Here is a 27,998-nt window from a genome sequence, read left to right as displayed (position 1 = left end):
CTGCTTAAGATGTTTCAGGGGAAGGATTCCTCTCTTCTATTAGTTTGTGATTCATGCTGAAGAGGTGGATATAAACTGAAATTTATTTATTTTTGTGAGGAATTACTATTTTTATCATTGAACTTTTGATACTTTTCCCCTTTGAAGCAGTAAGTTGATATTTTTTGCTAAAATTGTATATGTTTGATACTATAATTATTTAAAATAGTAGTTATATATTTATTGTTAAATGGGTTGAATTTAACAATTGCTTTTGTTTTTTTATCAGTTGGAGTGTGTGCTTAATGAACCTCTTTATATGAATGAGTTATGTAGTACATGTATATTGAATGTAATGATGTATTGAATTACTACAGGAGAGGTTTTATGGGCAACACTCAAGTACTTATTTGATAAAGAAATCCATATTGTTTAACTGATGTTATCAATTATATATCAGATGCCATTTTATCTATTCAGCCAGTTGTTCAGACTATGATCATTTGCATTTGTCCTGAGCAGACATCTTCCCCTTACATAATTTGCATACAATCATCTCAGGGTCTGTAGAGGCTGTGTGACTGTGGAGGGGACCTATAATTGTGATAATTCTTACATTGTTACTTTAGTGGTAGCACTTTTAAAGAGGCAATTATAAGCAGTTATGCATGCGGGATACAGGATTACATGTAAATGATCTTTAAGTGGATAAGTGCTACTTCCGTTATTATAAAGAGCATTGATCAGCGAAAAAAAGAGGGGAAAAAGGCGTTTCCTCATACATCACACACACGTTTGATATCCTTTAAACACCCCTTGGTGAAGTATTCATGTAAATTCATACTATCTGCATCCACATTCCTGATGTGTATTATTACATTCTGTCACACAATCCACAAAATACAGATCAATAATAATTCATTCTCAGTCGTACAACACTTGTTGACAGATTGCTTCAAGCTTGATATATTTTTAAACTTCATGGGGGACTATTCATTGCACATTGTGCATATGAAACAAGGTGACTCATTTGTTTACATGGAAAATTTAACTTTCAGTTCTTCAAAAAAATAAGATTTGGAAACATAAAAGAAATATGTCAAATTTTTAGGAAGAATTAAGATCAGTCTAGCTGTCGTTGATAAAAAGGACTTATTTTTAGGAGTGCCATATCTTTTTAAAGGCCTTTTAGCAGTATGATGCTCTAACTACCTCATTGAAAAGAATAAGAAACAACACCTATTTTGGATTCTTTGGACTTAAATATCTTGTTGTTTTTCAGGTCAGTTGTGGCCAGGCTAATTAGCCGCCATGACCGAGATAGAGCAGTATAGTAATGGAGTCCGGTGGGAGTCCGGAATGGAAGAGGATTTTGATCCAGGAAGTAATTCCTCCAAGCTGTTTGAAAGGTCAAGGATCAAGGCCTTAGCAGGTAAATTTCATTATTGCTAGTGATATAGAATATTTTATTGCATTGATGATCAGATCATATGCAGTATTATAGCTTTTCATTAAAATATTCATGTTTTTTAAATGTCCTGAAAACAGAACAAAATTTCTGTGTGTACTAGATACATTTTTAATCAATATGAGTTAGACAACAAAACTCCAGGGATATTGTATTTTGATCTTGCTTGATAGACTGCTTTGTTTAAATTGACCTATAATATACAACATAAAACCGGTGTGCAAATAAACCTGGCAAGCACAGCTATTTAAACATCACAAATATAGGTTAGCTTTCTTATTCATTGACAAATCAATCCCCTTTACTGTGTCATTACAGACTGATAAATTTAGATGTGCATTAAAGGTCAAGATAGTTTAATTCAGCTTAAAAGCATTTCCTGTTACCTGTTTAATACAGATCAAAAAGTAACTTGTTTTAAACACTAGGAAAGACCTTTTCTATTGTTATGAATTGTGACTTCATTCTCAGTTTGATATGTAATTATGAATGTATGATAAAAAAGTTTTTGTGAAAAAAAAAAGACCAGAGTAATACGAGTCTACTTGCTCTTAAAGATGAAAACTTTCTAAGTTGTAGAATCATATTGCTTATTTGTAGAGTCTGGAATGTCTAAGATATGTTTGGTGTTGTAGATGAAGTAATGTGTCATATTTTGTCCAGGTTTTGTATTACAGTGTCAGTTCAGTTTTGAAAGTACTGAAATTAGTTGATAGTACTTGGTTGTTTTACTGCTTACCCTTTAGAAGAGAGTGCTTGATGACTGTCTTTTTTATGTGTGAGGGAAGGAAGAAGTATCTGGGCTGATCTTTCACACTTTTCCTGTTTTAAACACTTCACATCATATTACATTCCTTCACCCTATTGTAGATATGTAAAATATAGACCATTGTGTAGTATATTATTGTGAATAAGTATGATGGATATGTTTTATGGATAGCTAACATTCAGTGATGTGTTAAAAGAGTGGAAGTGTGTTTTGTTTGATTATTAAGGATCTCAGGGGTATCGTGCTGATATTTGATGTGAATTGAGGACCACATTTTTTCTGTCAAATGGCTACTGTCTGATGGCTTGTTTATTGTTGGCAGCCATTATTAATAAACAATGTACAGAAAATGTAATGAAATCTAATGTAGGTTGATCTGAGAAATATATGAAAATAGATCTGGTTATTTGATTGAGTTGGTCTGAGTGGATTAGAAATGACCTCCTCCAATGTTACAGCTGAGTTACAAGAAAAGGAATTTTTCAAAATAATTAGAAAACTTACAGGTAACGTGTAATGGGTAAAAGAGTTACTGGTTTAAGGCATGCAATAGTAAGAAATACAAGTTGTCGGTTTGATGATGTATTTGCAGTCTCAGTTTTATAAGTGTAATTAAAGTAAGACTGCTATTGGCAGTCTGCACCAACATAGGATCCTGTTATAAAAATTGATACCAAGATTATTAAAAATGCATGAAAAAGTGTCATATAAGTTCCAATAATGTTTGCTGTAGATATTAGCATTAAAGAGGAGTAAAAGCATCAAAATGATGTCAAATACAGCATGCAGTTATGAGAACATCTTTTTTCCCTAATATGAAATGACCATCACATTTTAGATGAAAGAGAATCGGTTCAGAAGAAGACATTTCAAAAATGGGTGAACTCCCATCTGATTCGAATGAGCTGTCGTATCCAGGACCTGTACATAGATCTCAGAGACGGCAAGATGCTCATGAAATTGTTGGAAATTCTGTCTGGGGAAAGACTGGTAGGAAACAATCTACTTCTAACTTAAATATATATTTTAGAAAATTGGGAAGATTCATCAGTAGTGGGAAATACAGAGAAACATCATTCCCTCATGTGAAATATGATTATTTTCATATTAAATGTTACAGTATTATAGCTTTGTGTAATTGTAGCTGGTGTGTAGTAGAGATTGAAACTAAGGCTGCAACGATACACTAACCTCACGATAAGATACGTATCATGGTATTCAGTTCACGATACGATGCGTATCACGATACATGACAAGGTTAAAAAGTCTTTCAAGTTTGTCATCATATTTTTTAAAACTTGACAGGGTTATATAAAATGTTCATATTTTTTAATAATAATTAAAATAAAATTAAGTTAACTTGAATTGGATTGGTAGGTAGATCTGAGTTTTGATAATATTCTAAACAAATGATGAACATTTACAGGGAACTATGGGGACCTTTCCTAATAATCTTCCTTTTAAATTGGAATGAAAAAGGAAGACATTCATTCTTTTATTCCTTTAATTTACGTAGAAAACCAGTTGTCATATTTCTCCTGTAAACACGTTTTAGTCAACAAGACAGTGAATTTTCATCGAAATATACACGTGATGAAATATCGTGTATTACCAAAGAATACGTTTAGATCTAAAGGGTTTATCATTTGTCTTAACATCAATAACTTATAATCACATTAAGTCCTTCTCCGTGTTAAATCTGAGGTCTGTAAGATGCTGGAGATAAGTTTAACTTACGTTAATGCGTTATCGGCGACCTTACTTTTTGCGCGGAAGCCATTTTGAAATTGTAAAAAAGGAAACAAAACGGACGATTCAGATAATTCTGGACCGATTGAACCGAACCGCGATATCAGTTTAGCATATCGTGAATTGAACCTATAAAAATATACCGCGATATACCGTCAAACGGTTTATCGTTGCACCCTTAATTGAAACATTCAATATTTTCTCAGCAGCCTTATGTATTACACATGAAAAAGAGTTGACTGGTACCCGAAATGTTTATTAAGCATTAATCTCTACTTTAATCTTTATGTGAATAGTTTTACTGTAATGTGTATGCAGATACTGGAATATAAGTTGATCTATTTGTTGCAGCCTCGTCCTACCAAAGGGAAAATGAGGATTCACTGTCTAGAGAATGTGGATAAGGCATTACAGTTTCTCCATGAACAGAAGGTGCACCTGGAAAACATGGGTGCTCATGACATTGTGGACGGTAGCCCACGTCTGACACTCGGGTTGATCTGGACCATTATCCTTAGATTCCAGGTGACTAGAGATATTTCATGTTTCCATCTAAATGTAACAGAGGTGGTTTCTAATACATATTTTACGATATCTGACTAATTGTAATAAATAATTTTGATAGAAAGCAAACATACATGTATTAGAAGTAGAAGATTTAGCTTTTTGCCAAGTTCTACGTCTAATTTTAGAGGTAACGAAATGTTTGCACTTGTATATGTTCACAATAATAAGTTAATGATAGTTATTTAATGAACAGCGTAATGACATTGTAGATCCAAGACATTACAGTGGAAGAAACAGACAACAGTGAGACAAAATCAGCTAAAGATGCTCTGTTACTGTGGTGCCAGATGAAGACTGCGGGATACCCAAATGTCAATGTTCGTAACTTTACAACAAGCTGGAGGGATGGGCTAGCTTTCAATGCCCTCATACACAAACACAGGTTAGACCAAATTCTGTCCCGTTTTATTCAACTCTGCAGAGTTTGATTTGTTTTAAAGCATAAAGCTCTTGTGGTTCAAATTTAATGAGCAAGAAATTGTCCAAGACTGACATGTACCTATTTGTTATGGAGCTTTTGTATGTGATGCTGGAATTACCATTGTTTTTTAGTAAATTTTTGTTGGCAAAAGCTACTTGAATACAGACTCCTTCAACAAACTCATTTTCAATCATGATCACAATGCTGTGTAGTCTGTAAGAGCAGGGGAATTGCTCATCTATGTTTTTTGTAAGTGATGATGTGTCAAGATAGCTAGCCTGGCCAACAGACTGTTCAGTAAACTTGATCTGTGGACCATTGCAACAAATCAAATCAATAAATAAAGTGAAAAGCCTGTACAATCAGGTACTGGAGATCTCTGTTGAAGTGTAGGCCAATAGGGATAGGTACAGTTGTAGAAATACTTTGTAATAACTCCTAAGTGGTCTATTGAGAATTCATATTTAGGACACGGAATTGGTATTGATCTGACGGAATAGGGTACACTTATTTATGTACACAGGTTTATATAGAGATCCGTATTTTAAGGACTGTCCAGTATTACTATTTATGTGCACAGATATGTAAATTGTGTATTTATTTTTAGCCTTTCATATGAATGAGATTTTGGGAGGTGAAATAAATACATGTTATCTACAGATCCATGCATTTGGCATGGCAGATATTCAAGATAATGTTGAAGATAATGTTGAAGAATTCTCTTTTTCCATTAAAACAAGAATGCAGATTGGAAATGCTTCAGTTTCTAGACAAAACAAACTGTCATTTCAGATGAGCATTGAATTGCAGTTGCTATGACTAATATGTAGCAAGTGAACTGAATAGACAGGTTTTTAGATACTTGAGGTAAAAGTGGGAGTAAAACTTGCATCAGTTTATTCTAGTTTGCCTATTGTTGTTGTTATTATTTGGCATGTTAAAAAATAAGAATTCCAGATAAAAGTCAAAGCTCTTGGCATTATTGCCTCTGGATACAGCGTATAATTCACAAAGCATTGTATTGATTTTGTTTTCTGCAGCAAGAATGCAGATCATTACTGGAGTACACTTTTTCTAGGGTCGTGAAAACATCTTTCACGGTCTCAATATGTCTCCCCTGTGTACAAGATATTGCACAAAAGTTATGACTGCACCTTGGCAAGTTTCCTACATATTCTTATGTGAAGTGCTGAATTTGCTAAGAATAGAAAATATGGATGCTTTTCCACTCGTAACTGGTGAATCATGACTGGTCATATCAGCCCTACAGGCAAAAGCTTGTTCAGACTCAAGTCAATAAAACCAGTCATACCAGCACTCAAGGTGAAAGATCAGCAGAGATTTTTATGAATTAGATTACACACTACATTATTGTAATGGAGGCTAATTTCATGCTTACAAGAGTTGTGTTTTATTTGAATTTTGTTATTGTGTTATCTGGTTATCACAGTTATTGAAAGGGTCCTATGAATTGAAATAAGAAATCTTGATATATTTTCAAAGGGAGAATTGTGTGTTCATACATATGAATGATTTATTATAAATCAGACCACTCCCCAAACAGCCAGCAAATATATGTTGCTACATCTTGTATTATCTGTGGAATGCCTCTAATCTGAAGCACTTGTTTTTGTTGGAGTGAGAAAGATAGATTCAGCATTTGGCACATCCGGGTTACAGATCACAAAAAGGAGAACAGAATAAATTGTGTCTTAACAGTGATACAAATGGCTGAGTTACAGGGTCTACATGATGTTGAATTGATTGGGTATATGTTGGTGTTTGTTTTATGTTGGCTGATAAGTTTTCTGGTTCTTCCCTATAGGTAGATGTTTATCATTACCACCTGGTGTTTGGCTTCTATAGAGTTTGGTACATTGGAATGTCAGCCTTAGCTTATAGTGTAGAACTTGTTTCTGTGGTAACAGGTTATGAAGTTAATTTCTTGAGGTATTAAGATCTTGACTTTGAGGTTAATATGGATCTTAAAATGTGTTTTATATGATAATTTTTTCAAGGGGAGGGGGGGGGGGTCTTTTCTTTTTTTCTTTTTTTTTACTGGAGGAGGAATTCAGATTGAGTAGTAACATTATTTAATTGAAAAAGGATTTGGGATATATATGAGAAAATTATCAAACATACACTATAGGGGGCTTTTTCAAGTAGCAGAAAATAATTTGTCTCAAGTTCTATTTTTTATCTGGTTAACCTAACTTAGTTTACCAGACATTTAATAAATGCAATCCAGATGGCAGAAAAATTCCATCTTGCATTACACTAATGTTTACATTGTGAGATGACCCATACCAAGTCATTATCAGCTTTCAGGCTCCTATTCAGTTTGCCAACACCCAACCTCAAGTAGACTATTTACTGGTAATGGGAAACACAATTTATCATTGTTCATATAAAAACTGAATGTAAACAATTTGTCTACTGAATAAACCAGCAATAAAAACTGGTTTGGGAAATCTAGTTTATGGTCTGATGGTGATGCATATTGTTATGTACGTGTGCATGACCTTCCAATGCTTCCCCCAGACACCTACACCAGGTTGGATTAGATCTGATAACTTAGCATGTCTGCCGGCCAGCCGAGACCTTTTGCTTACACACAGTCAATAGAATAATCAGCTAAAGTGACAACATGCTGACACCTAGAATTTTAATGTTTAAATTACCTTCTCAATCTGATTATAGCTGGTCTGGAAGGAGATTCTGTCAAAACAAACTCATTCTTAAATAATTTGATGCAAACATATCATGGTTGTGAAGTTAAATTGCTTATTATTCCACAACATTCTAACAATTGACATAATTTTTTTTAAAGGGGGTAAATTGATAAATAGGTCAAAATTTGTGTAGGTGTGTGTTTTTGAATTCTTCTCCTTTTGTTACAAATAAGATTCTGTTTTTAAAGTTAAGGGAAAAGACATCACAAATAATGATTTTAAGACGATTAAATTCCAGGAAAGTCAGATTTCCTGTTGTGTTCTTAACATCATGCAACAGCTGTGACTTGATTCAGCTTGATTGTTCCTTTTGACATTGTGTATTGTTTTCTTACTAGCGTTTTATTGCACTCTTCCCTATTATAAGGCAATAGCTGTAGTTATGAAGTGGAACACTATGAAAGAATTCAATTCAAGGTTCATAGTTAGTGCCCCAAAGATAAGAAATTCTATACCATTACTAGTGTTTTGTATAAATCAGGTAAAGCTTTGACCAACAATAAATGAAAAATGTGTTGATGTTTCTGTTTCATTGATTTAGTCTGTCTAGAGCTGTACTTTAACAAGAATGAGTCTTGAATTTTTCTAAAGAAAAGATTGTTTTCTTTGCTTGCAAAGTAGAATTTATATATTTGGAATTTAGTGCAGATGTGTTTACCTGTAATTCAAATGAGCTCTTCATAAGAAAAATTAAAAGAGATGATATAAACTGAGGTAATTTTTCTGGGCATTTTAAAGAACACTTTACATATTTTCATACTTCACCATGCACTGCATATGATGAGAAAATGCTCTCTTAAAATTGCATATTTCCATCTGATATGTATGTTTGACTCCTTGTTGATTTGATAACATGTCTGTGTAGTTTTGATGAAGAAGTTGTTCTGATTTGATCACCTGTCTCATAATAATGTAGATATTATCGTGTGATTTCAGACCAGACTTGATCCAGTATGACAAGCTACAGAAATCCAATGCACTATATAATCTTAACAATGCTTTTGAAGTGGCGGAGGAAAAGCTGGGTCTTACCAGACTACTGGATCCAGAGGGTCAGTACAGGATAAAACTTGTACTAAAAACAAAATAGCAATATAGTTAATCACTTTGATGATTATCACAAACAAAAAGGAAGAATGTCAAAATATAAAATAGTGAAAATAATGATAAAATTCCAGCGAACAGGCATAGGAATACAAATCACTGTAGAAATACATGTATCAGAAGCACATGGATATTGAATTTTATATTTATCATGCAAGACAATAAAATACTTGATGTACTAACACACCTATGGCAATTTGGTCAATTTAGACAAAACAAACCCATTATGAACATATATTTAATGGACACGACGCAGTATAGATACCATATAATTTTAGATTGTAATGTTGAATTCCCTGATGAGAAGTCCATCATCACCTATGTCGTCACATACTATCATTACTTCTCTAAGATGAAGGCTGAATCTGTCCAGGGCAAGAGGATTGGAAAGGTACACTATTGGCTTAATCACAAAAAATTAGTAACTTTGCTTGAAAAGTCTAGTTCTAGATATTTGACACCCTACAAGAAGTCAATTTAGTTAATTGTAAACAATATATCTTTTAACTGCTACTTTACTATTATGAATTTTCCAATCAGGAAGAAGTCACCGCAAACAAGTAAACAATGTCTATATCTTAAGTGCAAGTACCAATTTTTAAAATGGAATTAAAAAAAAATCATAGTATTTGTTTTGGAATGACAAACTAAAGCAAAATAGCCAAAAGAGAAAGTTTGTTTTACTGTATGTGAGTAGAAAATAAGTCAAACACTGTGAGCATGTAACAGCTCTCCTTCACTTACGATCAAGGGAGTTTTATTTCTGTGATATAATTTTTTTTGGTAACAGGTCATTGACCATGCCCTGGACACAGATAAACAAGTACAGGATTATGAAACCTTCACCTCTGACTTACTGGAATGGATTGAGCAGACCATTGTGATCCTAAATGACCGACAGTTTGCTAATTCCCTGTATGGTGTACAGCAGCAATTGGCAGCCTTCAACACATACAGAACTAAGGAAAAACCAAAAAAGTAATCTCAATTTTGTTCTAAGGCCATGTCAAGTATGCTTATTAATTTTTTTGTGGGAAAATTTTCCTGAGATTTTTTTTCATTTATTTTTCCAACTTAAATGTGTATAAATAAAATTTTCACTACAAAGTTGACTAAGAACCCTAAGTGATTGATATCTTAATGGTCTTGAGAGTTGAAAGATCAATGTGTACTTCAAATATATTTTCAACTAATATAAGCCCTCCAAAGAAAAGCAATCGATGAAACTAATTGAAAATTTGTTTTAAGTTAGATTCAATTAACTTTGCAGGTTTGATGAAAAGGGAAACCTTGAAGTTTTGCTATTTACACTGCAAAGTAAGATGCGTGCAAACAACCAAAGGCCATACCTGCCCAAGGAGGGAAAACTGATCTCAGACATCAATAAAGCTTGGGACAGATTGGAAAAGGCTGAGCATGAGAGAGAATTAGCTCTCAGAGAGGAACTTATAAGGTAATAATTTAAGTATATGTATAGATTTTTTTTTTTAATTCTTTGAAGAAAGTTAAAAAGCATCACCTGACACTGGTGAAGTGTCAGTGCAAACTACAAAAACTGAGTAATTGTTCATTATTTCACAAAGCTGAAGGAAACAGGTAATTGAAAGATTGAGTTGTGCTTACTTACAGACAAGAGAAATTGGATCAGTTAGCTGCTAGATTTGACCGAAAGGCTGGCATGAGAGAGACCTGGCTGAGTGAGAACCAAAGACTGGTGTCCCAAGACAACTTTGGAAATGATCTGGCTGCTGTCGAGGCAGCAACAAAGAAACATGAGGCCATAGAAACAGATATCAATGCATATGAAGAACGAGTACAGGCTGTGGTGTCTGTTTGTTTTGAATTGGAACAGGAAAGATACCATGACATAGAAAGAATTAATGCAAGGTAACATAACAAGTCAATTGGGGATTATGAACAGATTACAGTGTCATTGAAAAGTACATTGTTTTCAAAAGGTGGACTGTTTATGTGATGTGAATTTGCTGTTTTATAGGAAAGACAATGTTCTGAGATTGTGGAACTATTTACTGGAACTACTGAGAGCTAGACGAATGAGATTGGAGATGTCTCTTAGTCTGCAGAAGATCTTCCAAGAAATGTTATACATCTTGGATTGGATGGAGGAAATTAAGGTACTTCACACTTTAAGTTTATGGAATTTGTTTCCCTATGCATATGTATGTCAGAGATAAAAGTATGATGTATATTTCAATTAATAGGCCCGTTTGATGTCTGAAGACTATGGTAAACACTTAATGAGTGTGGAGGACTTGCTCCAAAAGCACAGCCTTTTAGAGGCCGACATCCATGTACTGGGAGAACGTGTCAAGACTGTCAATACATCAGCCATGAAATTTGTGGATGGTGATGCTGTTGAAGCAGGAGGTATTCACTCTGCTTAATTTGATCTACAAATGGGATTGCCATAGGCATTAAGGATAACAAAAGCTTAATGGGATGTTAAGAAAGATTTAAGGTCTCAACTTGACATGAGTAATTCTTCAAAATAAAATTTGTTTTGCAGGCTACCACCCTGCAGAGCCTGTTGTAGTGCGTGAGCGTATGAAGACTTTGGAAGATGCCTATGAGGAGCTTGTCCGTCTGGCTGCTGAGAGGAGAGACAGGCTGGAGGACTCTCGCAAACTGTGGCAGTTCTACTGGGACATGGCAGATGAGGAGGGCTGGATTAAGGAGAAGGAACAGCTGATGTCCTCACCTGACTTGGGACGAGATCTTACCAGTGTCCATCTACTGCTCAACAAGCAAAAGGTACTGAATTTTGATGCCCTAGTCTTCATAGTTTGAGAACTTAATAAATTGGTAAAACAAATTGTCAGTTTCAAAAAAGGACATTTGAACTCAGATGTTTTAAATTCAGGAATGGTGTTGTACCTTGAGATTTCTCAGTCTTTTTTGGATTGCAGTCAAGTTTGTAAAATTTTCATGAAGAGTTAGAAGTTTGCGTCATTTTGTAAATGTTGTCTGATAATTATTTTAACATTGCTTATTTACATTGTAGCAAATGGAGGATGAGATGACTGCTCGTCACACTCATTTGCAATCAGTGCTACAAGTGGGATATGACCTCATTACAGCTGGAAACTTTGGAGCTGAGAAGATCCAAGAAAGGATAGATGAGATTAACCAGAAATGGGAGAGTCTCATTGACCTGGCTGCCTTCAGGAAGAAGAGACTGAATGAGGCTGTGGACTACTATCAGGTAGAGATAAGATCTTAAATAATAGTAATACAAGTTTTAGTGTATCTGTATTATATTGTTTTAAACCATTGCATGTGATATTTTGTATGTTAGTTTTTCAAGTACAACTTTGTTTCAGTTCTTTGCTGATGCTGATGACGTGGATGCCTGGATGTTTGATATCTTCCGTATTGTGTCCAGTGAAGATGTCGGCAAAGATGAGGCCAGTGTACAGTCACTGCTGAAAAAACACAAGGTGGGTTGTGTTCTAATGAAATCCAAGTGTTGTAAGTCATGTTTTCTATGTACAGATAATTTCAGTGTCTTTGTCTCACTTTCACAGGAGGTGACAGATGAACTGAAGAACTATGAAAGTACTTTGGCTGCACTTCATGAACAAGCTGCCAACCTTGGAGAGCAGGTTTGTTTGCTTCTTTTAGCTAAGAAATCTAGATATGAACATAAAAAATTGTGATTTTTGACTTCATACCACAGTCACCAATGATTGCTATCCTTTAAAACAGGACAGAGAATCCCCTGACATACAGAACAGGCTGGGAAGCATTGATCGCCGTTACCAGGAATTACTGGAGCTGGCTAAACTTCGCAAACAGAGACTCCTCGATGCTCTGTCTCTTTACAAACTCTTTAATGAAGCTGATGGTGTTGAAACTTGGATCGAGGAGAAGGTTTGTGTAGTTCTTCGGGTTTAGACTAACCTTTTAATTTTTTTTTTTTTTTTTGAGTATTTTGTCAATTCTAAAACCGTATGAGTGTCCTGAATGCAAGTCTTAAAATTATTTCATGTATTTAAATATTTTTGGAAACAGGAGAAATTCTTGACCACCATGATCATCACTGATGACATTGAGGAGATTGCCATCATGAAGCATCGCTTTGACAGTTTTGAACATGAGATGAATGCCACTGCCTCTAAGGTGGCTGTTGTTAACCAGCTGGCTCGTCAGTTATTACAGATAGAACATCCAGGAGCTGCAGAGGTTATCAGTCGACAGAACCAACTAAATGGAGGGTAAGTTTGCATGTAAATTCTTAATTAATATTTAAGATTGGAATTCTTTCTAAATAAAAAGATAATTTAATATATGTTTGTGTGTGATTTTTGCTAAACTTCAAAAATAGAAAGTATTAGTAAATAGATGAAATTTCAATTTTGTAGCTGGAATCACTTGCGTGACCTTGTTGATCAGAAGAAAGAAGAAATCAACCTTTCTCATGGTCTTCAAAACTTCCACATTGAGTGTAATGAAACTATTGTAAGTAAAAGCATAACTTGATTAAAGGATTTTCTCATGAAGATATTAGAAGCAGTATATCTTTTAATGCATTTGAGAGTGGATTTAAAAAAAAAACCCTGATGATTTGTATTACAGAGCTGGATCCATGAGAAGGCCAAGGTTATTGAGTCCACTGATGAGCTGGGTAATGACTTGGCTGGTGTCATGACCTTACAGAGAAGACTGAGTGGCATGGAGAGAGATCTGGCTGCCATTCAGGCCAAGGTCGGTTCTTTGAATGGGTAAAAAAATTATGATGGTAGAATATGGAAAAGTGGGTTAAGGTGAAAAGGTATCCAAAACACAATACAAGAATATGTGATAAGAATTCATTCATGTGTCTTTTTAGCTTGAACAATTGCAAGGGGAGGCTGAGAAATTACAAGAAGACAAGCCTGATGAGGCACAGGTCATCAGAGAGAAGATTGCTGAGATCAACAATGTCTGGATGGATCTCAAGGACATGGTAAATTTTGATCTCTCTATTCACTTTCTTTCTAAAGTAATCTTTTAAAATTATGATAAGATGGTAGAATATGGAAAAGTGAGTTGAAGAAAAAGAAAAATTAAGAAAGCAGCTTCTGATCAGAATTTTTTTTACAGCTGAGAGAGAGAGATGAGAAACTTGGAGAGGCTGGTGAGTTGCAGCGTTTCCTTGGAAACTTGGACCACTTCCAGCAATGGCTGTCTCGCACCCAGACAACGGTAGCATCAGAAGACATCCCCAACAGTCTGGCTGATGCAGAGAAACTCCTGAACCAGCACCAGCAGCTGAAGGATGAGATTGATGCCTATGCCCCAGAGCATGCCAAGATGAAGGAGTTTGGAGAAAAGGTTACAGAGGGACAAGAGGACCCACAGTACATGTTCTTGCGCCAGGTAAAAAAGCAATTCTGAATTTTAAAAGAAATTTACATGTTCATGTAGAGTATTATTTTAACATGTATATTTAGATTATAATTTTAACGCAACTTAACTTAAAAGATATGATTGCAGGAATTGCAAAAAGGTTCACAATTCCCTTTATTCTTCAGTTAGAATATTTGAATTTATTGTACAGGGTAAAATGTGATGTGAATATATACATTGTAGTCTATAAATAATTTAACTGTTACAGAGGCTGCAAGCTTTAGACAGTGGATGGGAGGAATTACTTCAGATGTGGGAAAACAGACAACAATTACTGTCACAGAGTCTAAATCTACAGGTATACCTGGAATGTCTCATACTAGGGCACAAAGTTCTTATTCCAAATACTGCTCAATATTCCCAGCAAGTCACCAATACCTATCAAATTACATCTATTCTGCTAAAAATATAAATATAATCAAGTTAACACCATTTTATATTTGAAGTTCACAATATAAATAAATTCGCAACTTTAAAATCAGAATTGCCAGCGTTTGAACCACTATTAAGTCTGTTAAGTATATGTAGATACATAAAAAAAATTCTGAATTACTTGTAATATGTGATTACAAATACCCTTTGAATAAAAAGGTAGAATATGTGAAAATCTTTTCTGTAATGTGTTTTTAAAAAAGTACTGTTCTCTTGCAGATGTATTTAAGGGATGCAAAACAAGCAGAAGTTTTGCTTAACCAACAAGAAAACTTTTTATCAAAGGAGGAAGTTCCAGTATGTATAGTATTATTTTGTTGCATCTGTTACAATACACCTCTGTTGACTTCTGGGCCCATATTGCATGACTCCATGCATATCTTTGTATAAAGTCCATTTTGTATAAAATTTTACATAAAGAACAACATTGATTTGTAAGAAAATCTAAAGCACAGAATCTTTGACTACATTATAATAGTGAAAAATTTTGAATCTTCATGCACTTGGCATATGTAGAATGCACAGTATGCAAAAGCACTTTTATTAGCCAGCATGTTTGATAGTGACATGTGACCCGTTAAATGGCTGCAACATTAAGGTTAAAAAATGTCTTCATTGGTAAAAAGATTGTCATGTTTTATTTAGTCATCTCTGGGACTTCTTGATAAACAGGTAATGCCCGTGCAGTCTCAGTATTGATTGGTGTGCATTTCTTCTGATTTTTTTCCCTTTTATTTCTCCAGTTTTGCAAACCACGGTGTAGATAATGATTTTGATATAAATTACCTTCGCTTGAGACCTCACTTGGTAACCTTTATTACCAACAGAAAATTTTTAGTGTTAAGACAAATTGTACTGATCTTTCCCCATTGAGATGTGATAGGTTTTTCCCTTTCATAATTTTATTTAATAATTTAAATCAACATTTTGCTTTTGTCTCCTTGTACATGTATATATTTATTTGATGGGAAGTTCAGTGTTGTGGTTTTCTTCTGTTTTCATAGGACAAGTACCATAACATATAGTTTCTAGAGATTTCACATTTTGTTACTGCAGATAGTTTTTAATTGTTAATAATTTTTTTTTTGTTTGGTAATTAAGATAATTGCATCTTTGTAGGGAGGTAGAGAGATAAATGGTCTTACTGTATTTGGTATTGTAGAATCAACTAATTGAAAAGACTAAAGAGATAAATGGTCTTACTGTATTTGGTACTGTACAATCAACTAATTGAAAAGACTAAAATCTGATTCCATATTAATCATTCATTTCCAATCTAAGACAACTTGTTTGCTTTTGGTTCATTATTTGTATGAATATGCATGTGGTAATCTCAGTATTACAATCTTTAGAAATGCTGAACAATAGCTGATTGATCAGTACAGAATTAGAACAGTTTCTGTTTGATTAAACAGTTCATTTACAATTAATGATCCTCAACCCTTATGGATGGGGAATATAACATGTACACAAGAATTTTTTTGTGTTGTGCTTTGCAGATGATTAATTACATACCAGAGGTTGTAGAAGCTCATTATAGCTCATTAGAAGGGTTTATTCTGTCAGAATGAGCTGTTTTATCTTCTAATGTTTTTATGGTATTTAAATAGAAGTGCAAAATAATACAAAACACTCCCATATACCTGTCTCTTATGCAACACTTTATTTTTAGGTTATGTGTAGGTAATGAAAATACATTAATCAAGAAATTTCAGATATAATTTGGCACTATATTTACTTTCTGTAAATTTCATTTAATGGGTAGTTTGTGTAATGGAATAATGTTTTAAGTGCACAAGAATACACATGTATTTTATAATCAGGATATAGATTAATATAGTTTGTGTATTAAAATATTGAAATACATAGAAAAATCAGACTTAATAGATTTCAAGCACTTAAGAAAAACAGATGTTGTAGAAATAAAGATGTTATAATTCAAGGTTCTTGTGACAGAGAACAATATTTCTCTCATCTCTAAATTCCAGCTTTTCCAATAGAGATGAAAGATTTAGGTAGATTTTTATCATCATTTCTGTCAAGTTGAATGTCTTTAGTTAAGATCCAGTAAAACAAGCTGACAGTTGTTCTATTTCTACTGTAGTGATTTACATTGTTTGTCTTAGAACATGAAGAGGAGGATATTTCTATATCTTTTTTTGTCAAAGAAACATAGGTAATACTTTGTAATTAATTGAGTTGTTTCTCTAATAGAATACATTGGAAGCAGCAGAGAATTTAATCAAAGCTCACGAGGCATTCATCACCACCATGGATGCTAATGATGAGAAGATCAACGCAGTTCTTCAGTTTGCCAACCGCCTCATCGAGGACCAACATTATGCTGCTGACAAAGTTCACAAGAAGGCAGAAAACATTAGTGAGAGGTATGTGAAGCCTTTATTGACTTGATCTTTATTTGTTTGTGTTTGATGTGAATTGACTGTCAAATAAATTAATTTGTTACATAACTTTCTTTCAGACGTGATGTAAACCGCCAGAGAGCTTATGAACAACTTGATCGTCTTAAGGACCAACTGCTCTTGCAGCAATTCTTACAGGAATGTGATGAGGTATTAAGAAAATGTTTTTGTTATATCACAGGATTACATTAAAAGACAAGCATCATAAAATGAAAAGGAGAAACTAATTATTTCAAGTGTCAATAAAAATTTTTCTGTTTGAATATTGTTTTTCAGGTTGTTAAAATTATGTCTTAGTTATGTTTCTTTACATCTAAAGGTCTTTTGCAGTTAAAGTAGAATTCTTTACAATTCAAGGCTTGTTAATTAATTAAAACAACTCCAAATACATAATATTTCAGCTTCGTGACTGGCTGCATGACAAGATGGCAGCAGCACAGGATGAAACTTATCGTGATGCGAAGAACCTGCACAGCAAGTATCTTCGCCATCAAGCTTTCGAGAGAGAAATCGCTGCCAACAAGGAACGCTTGCAGCGTCTCATGCAGGTATATGTCATTCTTACAACTGAATGTTCTACACATGTAATTGTCATTTTGTAATTAATAGATATAGAAGATTTATATTCGAAATAAAGTGCCTTGATAATTTTATGATTTTAATTGATTAATATGAATCCCATATTTCCAGTCTGGTGAAGGTTTAATGCAAGAGAAACCAGAATGTAGGGAACAAATTGCACCTATTCTTTCGAGTTTGCAAGAGCAGTGGGACGAACTGGAGGGAACCACCAAGGCTAAGGCCGAGCGTCTGTTTGATGCCAACAGAGCGGTGATCTACCAACAGAGCTGTGATGACATCGATGGATGGATAGAACAGCTTGAGAGTCAGATCATCACAGCAGAGGAGGGAGCTAAAGATTTAACTACTGTCAACCTCCTTATGCAGAAACAACATGTAAACAAACAACTTTTGTTTTCCTTCACTCAAATAGTTCTGAATTATGTACATGTATTTGATCATGTAATTTGCATTTAGTAACACATATGTACTTGATATGTAACAGCAACTGGAATCTCAGATGAAAATGAAAGAGGGACAGGTAGCAGAGCTGGATGAGCAAGCTGTCATTCTGAAGAAGGTTGATCCACAGCAGGAGTCCATGCTAGAAGCAAGAAAGGCACTCGTGGCAGAGAGGTGAGCATCTGTCATGCAAAGTTATTTGATTAGTGTGTTAAACACTACAGCATTGAGCAATGAGTTGTCAGAGGAATTATCCTTAAAATTAAGTAAGGTAGAAGGTTTCACAATTTTTTTTTTATTCAACAGGTTCTCCAAGATTCAGGAACCACTGCTTAAGAGGAGAGAACAGCTGGAGAAGGTGAAGAGAATCCATCAGTTTGTCCGTGATGTAGAAGATGAGAAATTGTGGATCAGTGAGAAGATGCCCCTAGCTACTTCTAATAATTTCGGAAATAGTCTTCTTAGTGTACAACTTCTAACTAAGAAGAATCATGTAAGTCTATGAATTAGATGTAAAAGGTAGATAAATAAAGTGTCTTTAATGTAATACTAGATATAGTGAATATTTGAAGCCTTTGTGAAGAAGAACTTATGTAAAGAGAGGGAACAAAATTTCTTTGGTTTCTTTTTGACAGAATTGATATGATGAGTTTCTATGATTTCAGTCATTACAAACAGAGATAGAAAACCATGAGCCGAGGATATTCAATGTAGTAGAAGTAGGACAGCAGCTCATTGATGAGAAGCATCCTCAATCTGAGGAATTCCAAGCTCTCATTGATGAGCTGATGAAAATGTGGGATGACCTCCGGGCAGCCATTGCCAAGCGTGAAGAAAGGCTTAAACTATCCGACGTAGCACAACAGGTAAGTGTGTGACAGAAAGTAAGTTGACCTGAAGGCATAGCAAAAGGCATGTTATTTTAATGGCAGTGAAGCTGTATAACTTTCAGCTTATGAAGTTTACACTAGGAGATGAGAGTGAATCTTCAAAGAAAGAGTATTACAGAAACTTGCAATATTTTACGTTTTCAGTTCTACATGTACTTTCATAAAATGTTTCAGTTAGTCCTTTATATTCTCTCTTGGATGCTTCATGATAAAACTTTTTTTTACAGTATTATTACGATGCTTCTGAAGCTGAGGCCTGGATGAGTGAACAAGAGCTGTACATGCTTGGAGAGGAGAGAGCTAAGGATGAGATAGGGGCTCAGAACTTCTTGAAGAAACACCAGGCTCTGGAGAATGCTGTCAGTGACTATGCTGAGGTTGTGAGACAACTGGGAGAGAGAAGTAGGAAGTTAATTGCTGAAGACCATCCAGAGAGGTAAGTACTAGTGGATTATGTTGGTTATATGAAATCTTCCCTTTATTGTGTTTATTAATTTTTGGTTAGAAAGTTGGAGAAATTCATTCAGAAAGAGTTTAATGAATTGACCCAGCATTTTTCTTTTGGAAACAGTGAATGTTAATTTTTCAGTGCTTCCAGTTTTTTTAGAAAGTTCAGGGTTGTCCCTAAGAATTGAAATAGAAGGGGACATTTAAAAAGTAGAAGGGGATCTGGGGTTCCTCTCCTAAAGGGAAGTTTAGGAGGAATACCAAAATAACCAGGGGATAACAACATTATAGGCGGGGAAAATCCCTGGCCCCCGGGTCTTGGGACAACCCTAAAAAGAGTATTCAGTGTTTTATATCATTACAGAAAGTTCTTTTCCATTGATAGCATTGTACTTATTCATTACAGTGACCAGATAGCAGTTAGGCAGTCACAGGTAGACAAGTTGTATGCAGGACTAAAGGATCTGTCTAATGAGAGAAAGAGCAAGTTAGATGAAGTGCTGAAACTTTATGTGTTGAACCGTGAGATTGATGACATTATGCAATGGATTGCGGAGAAAGAAGTTGTGGCAGGATCACATGAACTTGGTGCCGACTTCGAACATGTCTGTGTGAGTAATTTTAACATGTGCCCAATAAATATTTGAACATGTGCCCAGTAAATATGTACTGTACATGTGCCTTATTGTAACCATAATACTTGATTGTAATTTTTAAAAAAAACTAAAGATGTTGAAGTCATTCATTCTTCTTACAGATGTTACAAGACAGGTTTAGGGAGTTTGCAAGAGAAACAGAGAGCATAGGAACAGAGAGAGTAACTGCTGCTAATGACAACTGTGATGCATTAATTATGGCTGATCATTCTGATTCGGCCCAGATTGCTGAGTGGAAGGACAATCTCAATGAAGCCTGGAATGATTTGTTAGAGTTAATGGACACCAGAACCCAAATGCTTCAGTCTTCCTGGGAGTTACACAAATTCTATCATGATTGCAAAGACATTCTTGAAAGAATTCTTGTAAGTTTGATTATATAGATAAGTAATGCTTGTATATTTGAATTTGTGAAGATACTTCTCAAGTAATGCAATTCATTTTTTGTTTGCAGGAGAAGCAGAATTATATTCCAGATGATCTTGGCAGAGATGCACAGAGTGTTGCAGCTCTCCAAAGAAAACACAGCAACTTTGAAAATGACCTTGTCACACTTGGAGTTCAAGTAAGAATATTTCCTTTATTAATGACTGAATTCATAGAGAAATCTTCAATTATATATAAGGTTAATGTCTTTCATGGATAGAGCATGAACTAAAATATTACTTTGTGCTCCAGGTACAAGCTATACAGGAGGAATCCAACCGACTCCAGGCAGGCTACGCTGGGGACAGAAAGGCCGAGATCCAAGACAGGGAGGATGAAGTGGTCAATGCATGGAAGAACCTGAACCTAATGGTCAACTCCAGGCGGGTCAAACTGGCTGATGCCCACGACCTCTTCAAATTCTTCAGCATGGTCCGTGATCTCATTCTCTGGATGGATGACATCATTAGACAGATGAAAACACAAGAGAAACCCAGGTATGAAATTTAAGTTCTGTTTTTCTGCTTTTATGAAAGGAGGACTGTAGTAAGGTATTGACAATTGCTTACATTTTGAAAATCTGTCTTTTGCAGGGATGTCTCTGGTGTTGATTTGCTCATCAACAACCATCAAAGTCTAAAGGCTGAAATTGATGCTAGAGAGGAGAACTTTGCGATATGTATCAACTTAGGCAAAAACTTGCTGGAAAGGAATCACTATAGATCTGATGAAGTACGTATAAAAAGCAAATTTGCTTTTTTTTGATTGTTAATATTATTTCTATGATGTTCTTGAATATTAGTTTGTTCAGTTGTCCTAACGCTATGCTTGCTTATGTATCTAGGTTAGAGAGAAACTTATACAGCTGACCACAGAAAGACAAGATATGAATGATCAGTGGGCAGACCGATGGGAACATCTACAGCTAAGTAAGCCACTAGGACACTTCTGACCATGCTATGTAACTTTTATTTTGGATAGATGAGTATTGTATCATCATTAATCAGATATTCTGTCAATGTCTAAAAGTGCCACAGCTTGCGTTGAAATAATAGCATACATGTTGAACTGTTGTAATTTGTTTTAATCTCGTTTACAGTATTGGAGATTTACCAATTTGCCCGGGATGCAGCTGTAGCAGAGGCCTGGCTGATGGCACAGGAACCATATTTACAGAATCAAGACTACGGAGTAAGTGGGAGGAACAATGAAATAATGCACATAGACAACTAAATTTAACAGAAATTGTAAATACATGCAATGATCTGGTTATTAATCACATTTTTTTTGTTGTTGTAGGATACTCTTGATGCAGTAGAAAACCTAATTAAAAAACATGAATCTTTCGAAAAGTCAGCTGCCACGCAAGAGGAAAGATTTGCAGCATTAGAAAAGTTAACTACTGTAAGTCAATTGATGATAATAAAATGTTGTAAAAATAAACTCTTACTCAAGCATGTTTCTTAAAACTATGAACTTTCTTTGTGTAGTTTGAAATAAAAGAACAGAAGAAGCGCACAGAAGAACAGGAGGATATAGCAAAACTAAGAGAAGAAAAACGAAAGAAGTTAATAGCAGAATTTTTACCACCTGAAAAACCGTGAGTACATGATTTTCTTTCGATTTCGGCCAAATATTGTAACTGTTAGATATAATTCATTTACAGTATACTATGTATTAGTAAAAACATTTGAGACTTTGTTTGTAGACCTACTCCAGAACCCGAGGTTGTAGAATCCATTCAGGTACCAGTCCAGGAGACAGCTCCTGAGGTGGAAGAGGTACAGGGAACCTCGGCGGAGGCTGTAGAGGAACCATCAGGTGTGTACCCCAAGTTTAACCTCTCTTTCAGGAAACAGTGACATTTCAGGGGACAAGTAATTGCAGTCCAGGTGGAAGCATTCAGCAATGTCTTGTAGTCTTGGCTATAAATATCAAGTGATGTTGTCATTTTATGTTTCTTCTGTTTCTTACAGCAAATGATAATCATGTCATTTTGAGTTCCTAGCTTATCTTACTGTTGTATAAGCAATATTTAAATATGTGTTATTTGTATAGTACTCTGTTTTCAGTTAAAGCAATACCATTTCTTTTTCATTTGCTCTTGATTTGAGTATTATCTCAGTACTGTCAATGGCATGATGTTGCTTTTTCTCTGACTGAATGAATATTAGCTGTTCATTTCAATTTAGGAAAATCTGATGATGGATCACACACACTGCCCAAACCTAAACGCAGAGGTGATTAAATGTTTTAAAGCATAATGTTGATTTGGAATCATAATAACCAGACTCGCTAGCCATTATCACAAACAAAATCATAAAGCCACATGCATCAGTCATGAAAGATCATGCTTATTCAGGGGCTTCTTATAACTTGCTTGCTTGAAAACTAATATTTAACTGCACAGTGCCCTATTACTAATAGGCTTTTTCTATGTCTGCTTTGTAGAAAAATTCACAGATGACCTTGTAGATTAAAAACATAAATACAATGTTCATGCACATGTGTTTAGTACCTTATACTAGGATTTTAATTCAGGTTCAAAGTTAAGTTTTGACACCTATTTCAAAACCTATGGGGAAAAAAATGTTAAATCAAAAGGCTGATTTTAAAAAAAATGCTCGGAATGTAGTATTTTCCATTTACAGAACATTTGTTTTATGGTTTAGGTTTATGTGAGTTTTAAATGATTAGATTTTGTCCAAATGCTAAATAAACGTCCAAGGAAGAAAAACACTATGAAATGCAAATTTTATGAAAATAGTTTGGTAAGGCCAACAATAAAAATGATCTGTTTGATGTACTCCGACCAACACAATCATATTTGTTCCTATCCAATCTTTTTTTTTATCTTGAAAATACACATTATCTGTATAGTTTAAATATTTAATGTCTCACATTTTTCCAAGATGCTTTTCAGATTAAAAGATTTTACAGCAATAGATATTTAATCTGTTTACCTTTCAGGTGTCTATAATTTAAATGCCTAAGTCTTTGGTTTTTATGACCTTTATATCAAAGTGCAACAAAAAAAATTTTTCTAAAAGACCTACCCACCCACCTTGAAAAATATGGGTCAGAGTACATCAAACAAAAAATGTTTTAATGATGGCCTAATCATAATGTGTATTATATTCATCATGTAGCATATAAGAAAAAGAATCATTTTGTTCATTTCATACACGTTCATTAACATTGTTTCATTGTCTAGTAGCTGTGCTCATTTACTAATTTGGTGTGGGGTTTTCATTTTAATGACATCTCTAATAGTGTGTCTCACTTTTCAAGTCCAATGTTCATTTACCTTGTTTACTGTGAAAATAATTGTGTTAATTACTGTTTTAACTTCTGTTGAAAGATTATTTGTAGTTTTGTTTACGTTGCTGGACTATGGTAGTTTTGAACCCACCCCCCTTAAAAAAAACAAACAAAACCAATTTACTTAAGACTTAAAAGAAAAATCCTATATACAGGTAGTTCCAGCAATGTAAATTTTATGTGTATATTTCTGATACACTGTCACTGTATGTAAAATATGTAAGATAAAAATTACAGAAATTAATTCCAATATATGATTCTGCTATAATGGTATGAATTGTTTGATTAAAACAGTGACAGTTATCTTGTAGCCTTTTGGTTGTGGTTATTCTGTTTAGTTTGCATGTATTTGTGTTTTTGTGTCGTTAGATGAATCCTCCTTAGATGATTCAGCCTTAAGCACCGAGTCTAGTGACCAGGTCTCTGAGAGTGCAGGTGCACCAGAGTCCCAGGCTGATCGGCCTAAACCAAGGCCACGACCTAGAAAAGAGGCGTCTTCACCTCCCTTGTCACGTTCTGGTAGGTTACGAATACAAATGTTGGATTGTATCTCCACTCATCTTGTATCAGGGATGCCATATAATCAGAAAGTGTAACTCTGTAAACAAGGGCATGGAACATCTATAGTTTATAGATCATGTGTGTTGCATGTAACAAAGAAAATGCATGTGTAGTTTGTAAAGCACATTTTCATTAACTGGCATGGATTTGATGTTAGACACTAACCTGTTTACAGAAGTGCCCGAGAGTAAGCCAACTGACTCGCCTCGAGGTAAAAAACCAGTCAGAAAGGAACGTGAAATAACCAGGGAACCCCTACAAGAGGCTGAGATGGCTCGCCTCAGTCCATATGACTTGCCCATGTCTAGTAAGATCGGTAGCTTTTGCTTGATACCCACTGCTTCAGATGTACAAGTTTCTGTAGCAATGCTAGCTTTGCCTTATGTGAAGCTTTATGTACTTATGATCAAAATGATTTCAATATCTCTCAAAGAATAAGTAGTTTTTTCTTGGATCTATTTCAGAATAATAATATTGTTAACAAAGTAAAGATTCATTACAAAATATCAAGAAGTTTGCAACATTGCTTAATATTGAAACCTGGCATAGAATAGCTTTACAGCTTAGAATTATTATCCAAATATATCTTCCTATGGTATCAAGAATGTTTTCAAAGGTTTAAGGTTTTTCCTACCCTTTAATTTTCCAATTATGTTTGATACATCCTGTTATTTTAAAAACAGTTATTAAGCTGTTGAGAGGTTTTCCTGGTATGAAATGGTGAGCAGAGAATTTGGCTTTTTTTTTTTTTTTAGCCTAGATGGTATGTCCCTGCATCTCTGAGGCTGCAATGGTCAGAAAAGGGTTTACTTTTCTTACTAATAATACATTCAGGGGATTTTATTCTAAAGGAAGGGTTTGCCTTTGTTTTATTTTTAGAGGCATGATTCTTTATTGTGGTTTGTATGGAAAAGGGTGTATATAATCTCTGATCTAAATGCACTCTGGTTGTCTTCATTAGCTAAAGACAAGAAACGAACTCGCTCACTCTCTCCCTTTCGGAAACTGTTTTCACGTAAGCGTGACAGAGGCCGTAGTAAAACAGATGTCATTGTCCTGCAAGGTACAGCGATCAACAGTGCAGCGTACTCATGCTAAAAATGCTTTATTTATTCTTCATAAATACCAAAATGACTATATATCTTATGAATATGTATATCTTGTATATTAGATTTCTTAACTATTTTTATAGGAATACTTTTACTAACCTGAATTTTATGCTGGTAAGAAATGTGTCTCAAATTTATTTGTAAAATTGATAAATTTAAGTCTTCTTTTATACTTCTGAATTCTGTTTGTAGAATTACCATCGACTAGTGCTGAGTCTATTCACCATGAAGGTACACTAACAAGGAAACATGACTGGGAGCACGAGAACAAGAAAGCTCACAACAGGTACAGTCTCTCATAATACCGAGTTTTGTAGTTTACTAGGAAAGGATTATCAATTTCATGCTTTATCTAGTAATGCTGAACTTAGAAGTAGATCAGTCATAGTTTACTTTAAAATGCAATTTGCATGACTGAAATAGTTTTTTATAAAGATAATATACTTGTTTCTTTGCAGGTCTTGGGACAAAGTGTATGTAGTCCTTAATGGAAATGTGTTGTCATGTTACAAAGACAAGAAGATAGCCAAACAGGTATAACATTACAGAAAGTATGAAAAGTTTATCACAAATGTAGAAATTACTCTTGTCTCTATGTATTAAAAATTTAAAAAATGCAGCCAGTGATTGTCTTCCTTTATAGGATCCTAGCAGTTTGATCCATCACGAACAACCAATCAACTTATCGGGTGCCCAGTGTACCAGAGCCACAGATTACACCAAACGTCCACATGTGTTCCGACTCAAGCTCACCAATGGAGGAGAGTACCTGTTCCATGCTAAAGATGATGTAAGATTTCTGAACAAAGTTTTTATTTAAGAAATTATTGTCAGTAATATCTATGAGAATGCTGCTTCATCATAATATAATGATTCTGTAATACATGTATAAGCTCACAAGTTGCTATTCCTATAACTACAAAGTAAAACAAGATAATGTTCTAAGGAGGCATAAAAGGAATTAACCATTGAAATTTATGCACAATTTCCCCCATACACAGTGCCAATGGAATAACTTGCAAAAAATGTTATCTTGATGCTGTATGATGTATTGTTAATTGTAAATTTTCAGGGAGAAATGGACTTGTGGATTCAGAAAGTCAATTCAGTGACAGGAGCAGAGGGCACAAGTGTCCCCTCCAAATCTATGACTCTTCCAGCTCGCATGGAGGGTGAGAAGGAGGGAAAGAAAAAGAAATCAGGCTTCCTTACATTGAAGAAGAAGTAGAACCACACATTATTAGGACTCTTTTCTATTGAATCTCAGAGAGAGACTATTTTAGAAATGGAGATTTCGGATTCATATTTAAACTTTTAAAAAGTTTTGAAAGGGATGTAGTATTAAAGTGGAGTTTTTAACTTATTTACATTTATATTTAAATTTTTTTTTTTACACTAAAAATCCTTTAAACAGATTACATAAAATCAAATAATTGTGTTAAAAGTTTCATGAAAGGATATATGTTTACTGTGTGTAGTCCATTTTATTGTATTGTTAAGGTTGCCTCTTCATTTTGTCACTTTGCTCCTTAGTGGGGCTTTCCTCTTGGCATTTGGACCAATTAAATATTTAGGTCTGAATATGAGTGATTGATTGCATTAAAAAGGGCATTTTAGACCTTTGTGTTGTGCTTCTATTTCAAATCCTCCTAGATGATTTGTCCTCAACTGTGGTTTATTACATAACATTTTCATCAAGTGCCATGAAGGATGTGTGTGAGAAATGTCCTCATCAGTGGCAGGAGTAGGAAATAGAGAGAGAACTAGCTGTAGCTGATGTAGATTTTCAATGTATTCTGGGACATGTGCATTATTGGTGTCTTCATCTACAGTCTACTTGATTCCATATAACCATGTAGATAATGATCATAAATGTTCACTTTGAAGAAACTCTGTATTTTACTTTCTTTTTTTTGCAAATCTTTAAAGACTGCCTTTATAAATGTGTATCTTTGCATTATAGATATTAACTAACTTCACTTTATGTACAGATGTTGTTAATAACTTTACTGAACAATTATATTTCTTTTTAAAGTGATAATTTAAGATTTTGCTTTCTATGAACTAAATTTGTTGTGCAGATAATAATCAACAGAGCAGCTAGTTATTGTTTGAATAATGCCTATTTTGTAGTTGAGTTTTTGTTTTTTTTATAATTCACTTCCCAAGATATAGTTGTCACTTTTACAGTTCTGTAGAAGTAGTTCATAATTTGTAGTTTTACCACCTTTATTGGAATCGGCATGTATATCTGCTTGTCTTTAAAAATAAACCAAGTCCTCTATACCGGTCATCTTGCCCTTCAGAAAATGTGTTTTTTAGTGTCTCATTATTTCATTTGCTTAAAAAGTGGTGTCACATACAGACTTTATGTTGTTGTTTTTTGGCATTCATAAGGACCCTTGTTCTTAGCTTGCTTCAAGGAAGGTGACAGGCTTAAGATTTTTTAAATTAAATAATGCTTAAATCATGAATCAGTTGAAAATAAATTGATTGAAAAATAATTCAATGT

General features: G+C 34.4%; 1 protein-coding gene across 7 annotated transcripts; it reads left to right on the top strand.

Annotated features, from left to right (window-relative positions):
* Positions 1–27,990, top strand: LOC133182929 (spectrin beta chain-like). 7 transcript variants are annotated; one of them, XM_061317801.1, is made up of 49 exons: positions 4–149; positions 1,262–1,411; positions 3,055–3,206; positions 4,317–4,490; positions 4,742–4,914; positions 8,622–8,737; positions 9,068–9,180; positions 9,580–9,767; positions 10,060–10,242; positions 10,419–10,676; positions 10,786–10,924; positions 11,012–11,177; positions 11,317–11,561; positions 11,812–12,012; positions 12,131–12,247; positions 12,335–12,412; positions 12,516–12,680; positions 12,822–13,024; positions 13,172–13,268; positions 13,386–13,514; positions 13,639–13,755; positions 13,893–14,168; positions 14,407–14,496; positions 14,850–14,927; positions 16,845–17,017; positions 17,113–17,203; positions 17,455–17,601; positions 17,744–18,010; positions 18,120–18,250; positions 18,383–18,569; positions 18,742–18,942; positions 19,194–19,402; positions 19,820–20,024; positions 20,171–20,434; positions 20,524–20,634; positions 20,748–20,992; positions 21,089–21,227; positions 21,340–21,424; positions 21,595–21,686; positions 21,795–21,899; positions 21,986–22,095; positions 22,204–22,316; positions 22,688–22,735; positions 24,186–24,335; positions 24,553–24,684; positions 25,679–25,772; positions 25,945–26,020; positions 26,130–26,276; positions 26,559–27,990. In XM_061317801.1, the coding sequence occupies exons 2-49, from the start codon at positions 1,291–1,293 to the stop codon at positions 26,712–26,714; spliced, it is 7,257 nt and encodes a 2,418-aa protein (XP_061173785.1). In that variant the 5' UTR covers positions 4–149; positions 1,262–1,290; the 3' UTR covers positions 26,715–27,990. The 7 variants fall into 7 exon arrangements, with proteins under 7 accessions (XP_061173792.1, XP_061173785.1, XP_061173787.1 ...); XM_061317803.1 differs by lacking the exon at positions 22,688–22,735; XM_061317805.1 differs by lacking the exon at positions 24,553–24,684 and having other exon boundaries at positions 5–149.
* Positions 27,991–27,998: the final 8 nt, after the last annotated feature.

This window comes from Saccostrea echinata, unplaced genomic scaffold (genome assembly GCF_033153115.1).
Source record: "Saccostrea echinata isolate AGI-Se365-2 ecotype Australia unplaced genomic scaffold, CSIRO_AGI_Sech_v1 ptg000009l, whole genome shotgun sequence".
Lineage (NCBI taxonomy): Eukaryota > Metazoa > Mollusca > Bivalvia > Ostreida > Ostreidae > Saccostrea > Saccostrea echinata.
This window is presented reverse-complemented; position numbering and strand designations above follow the sequence as displayed.

Coding starts and splice junctions, on each gene's coding strand:
- LOC133182929 (XM_061317801.1), top strand. CDS start 1,291: ATGACCGAGATAGAGCAGTATAGTAATGGAGTCCGGTGGGAGTCCGGA. Junction 4,491..4,741: donor CCATTATCCTTAGATTCCAG/GTGACTAGAGAT, acceptor ATGACATTGTAG/ATCCAAGACATTACAGTGGA. Junction 9,768..10,059: donor ACTAAGGAAAAACCAAAAAA/GTAATCTCAATT, acceptor TTAACTTTGCAG/GTTTGATGAAAAGGGAAACC.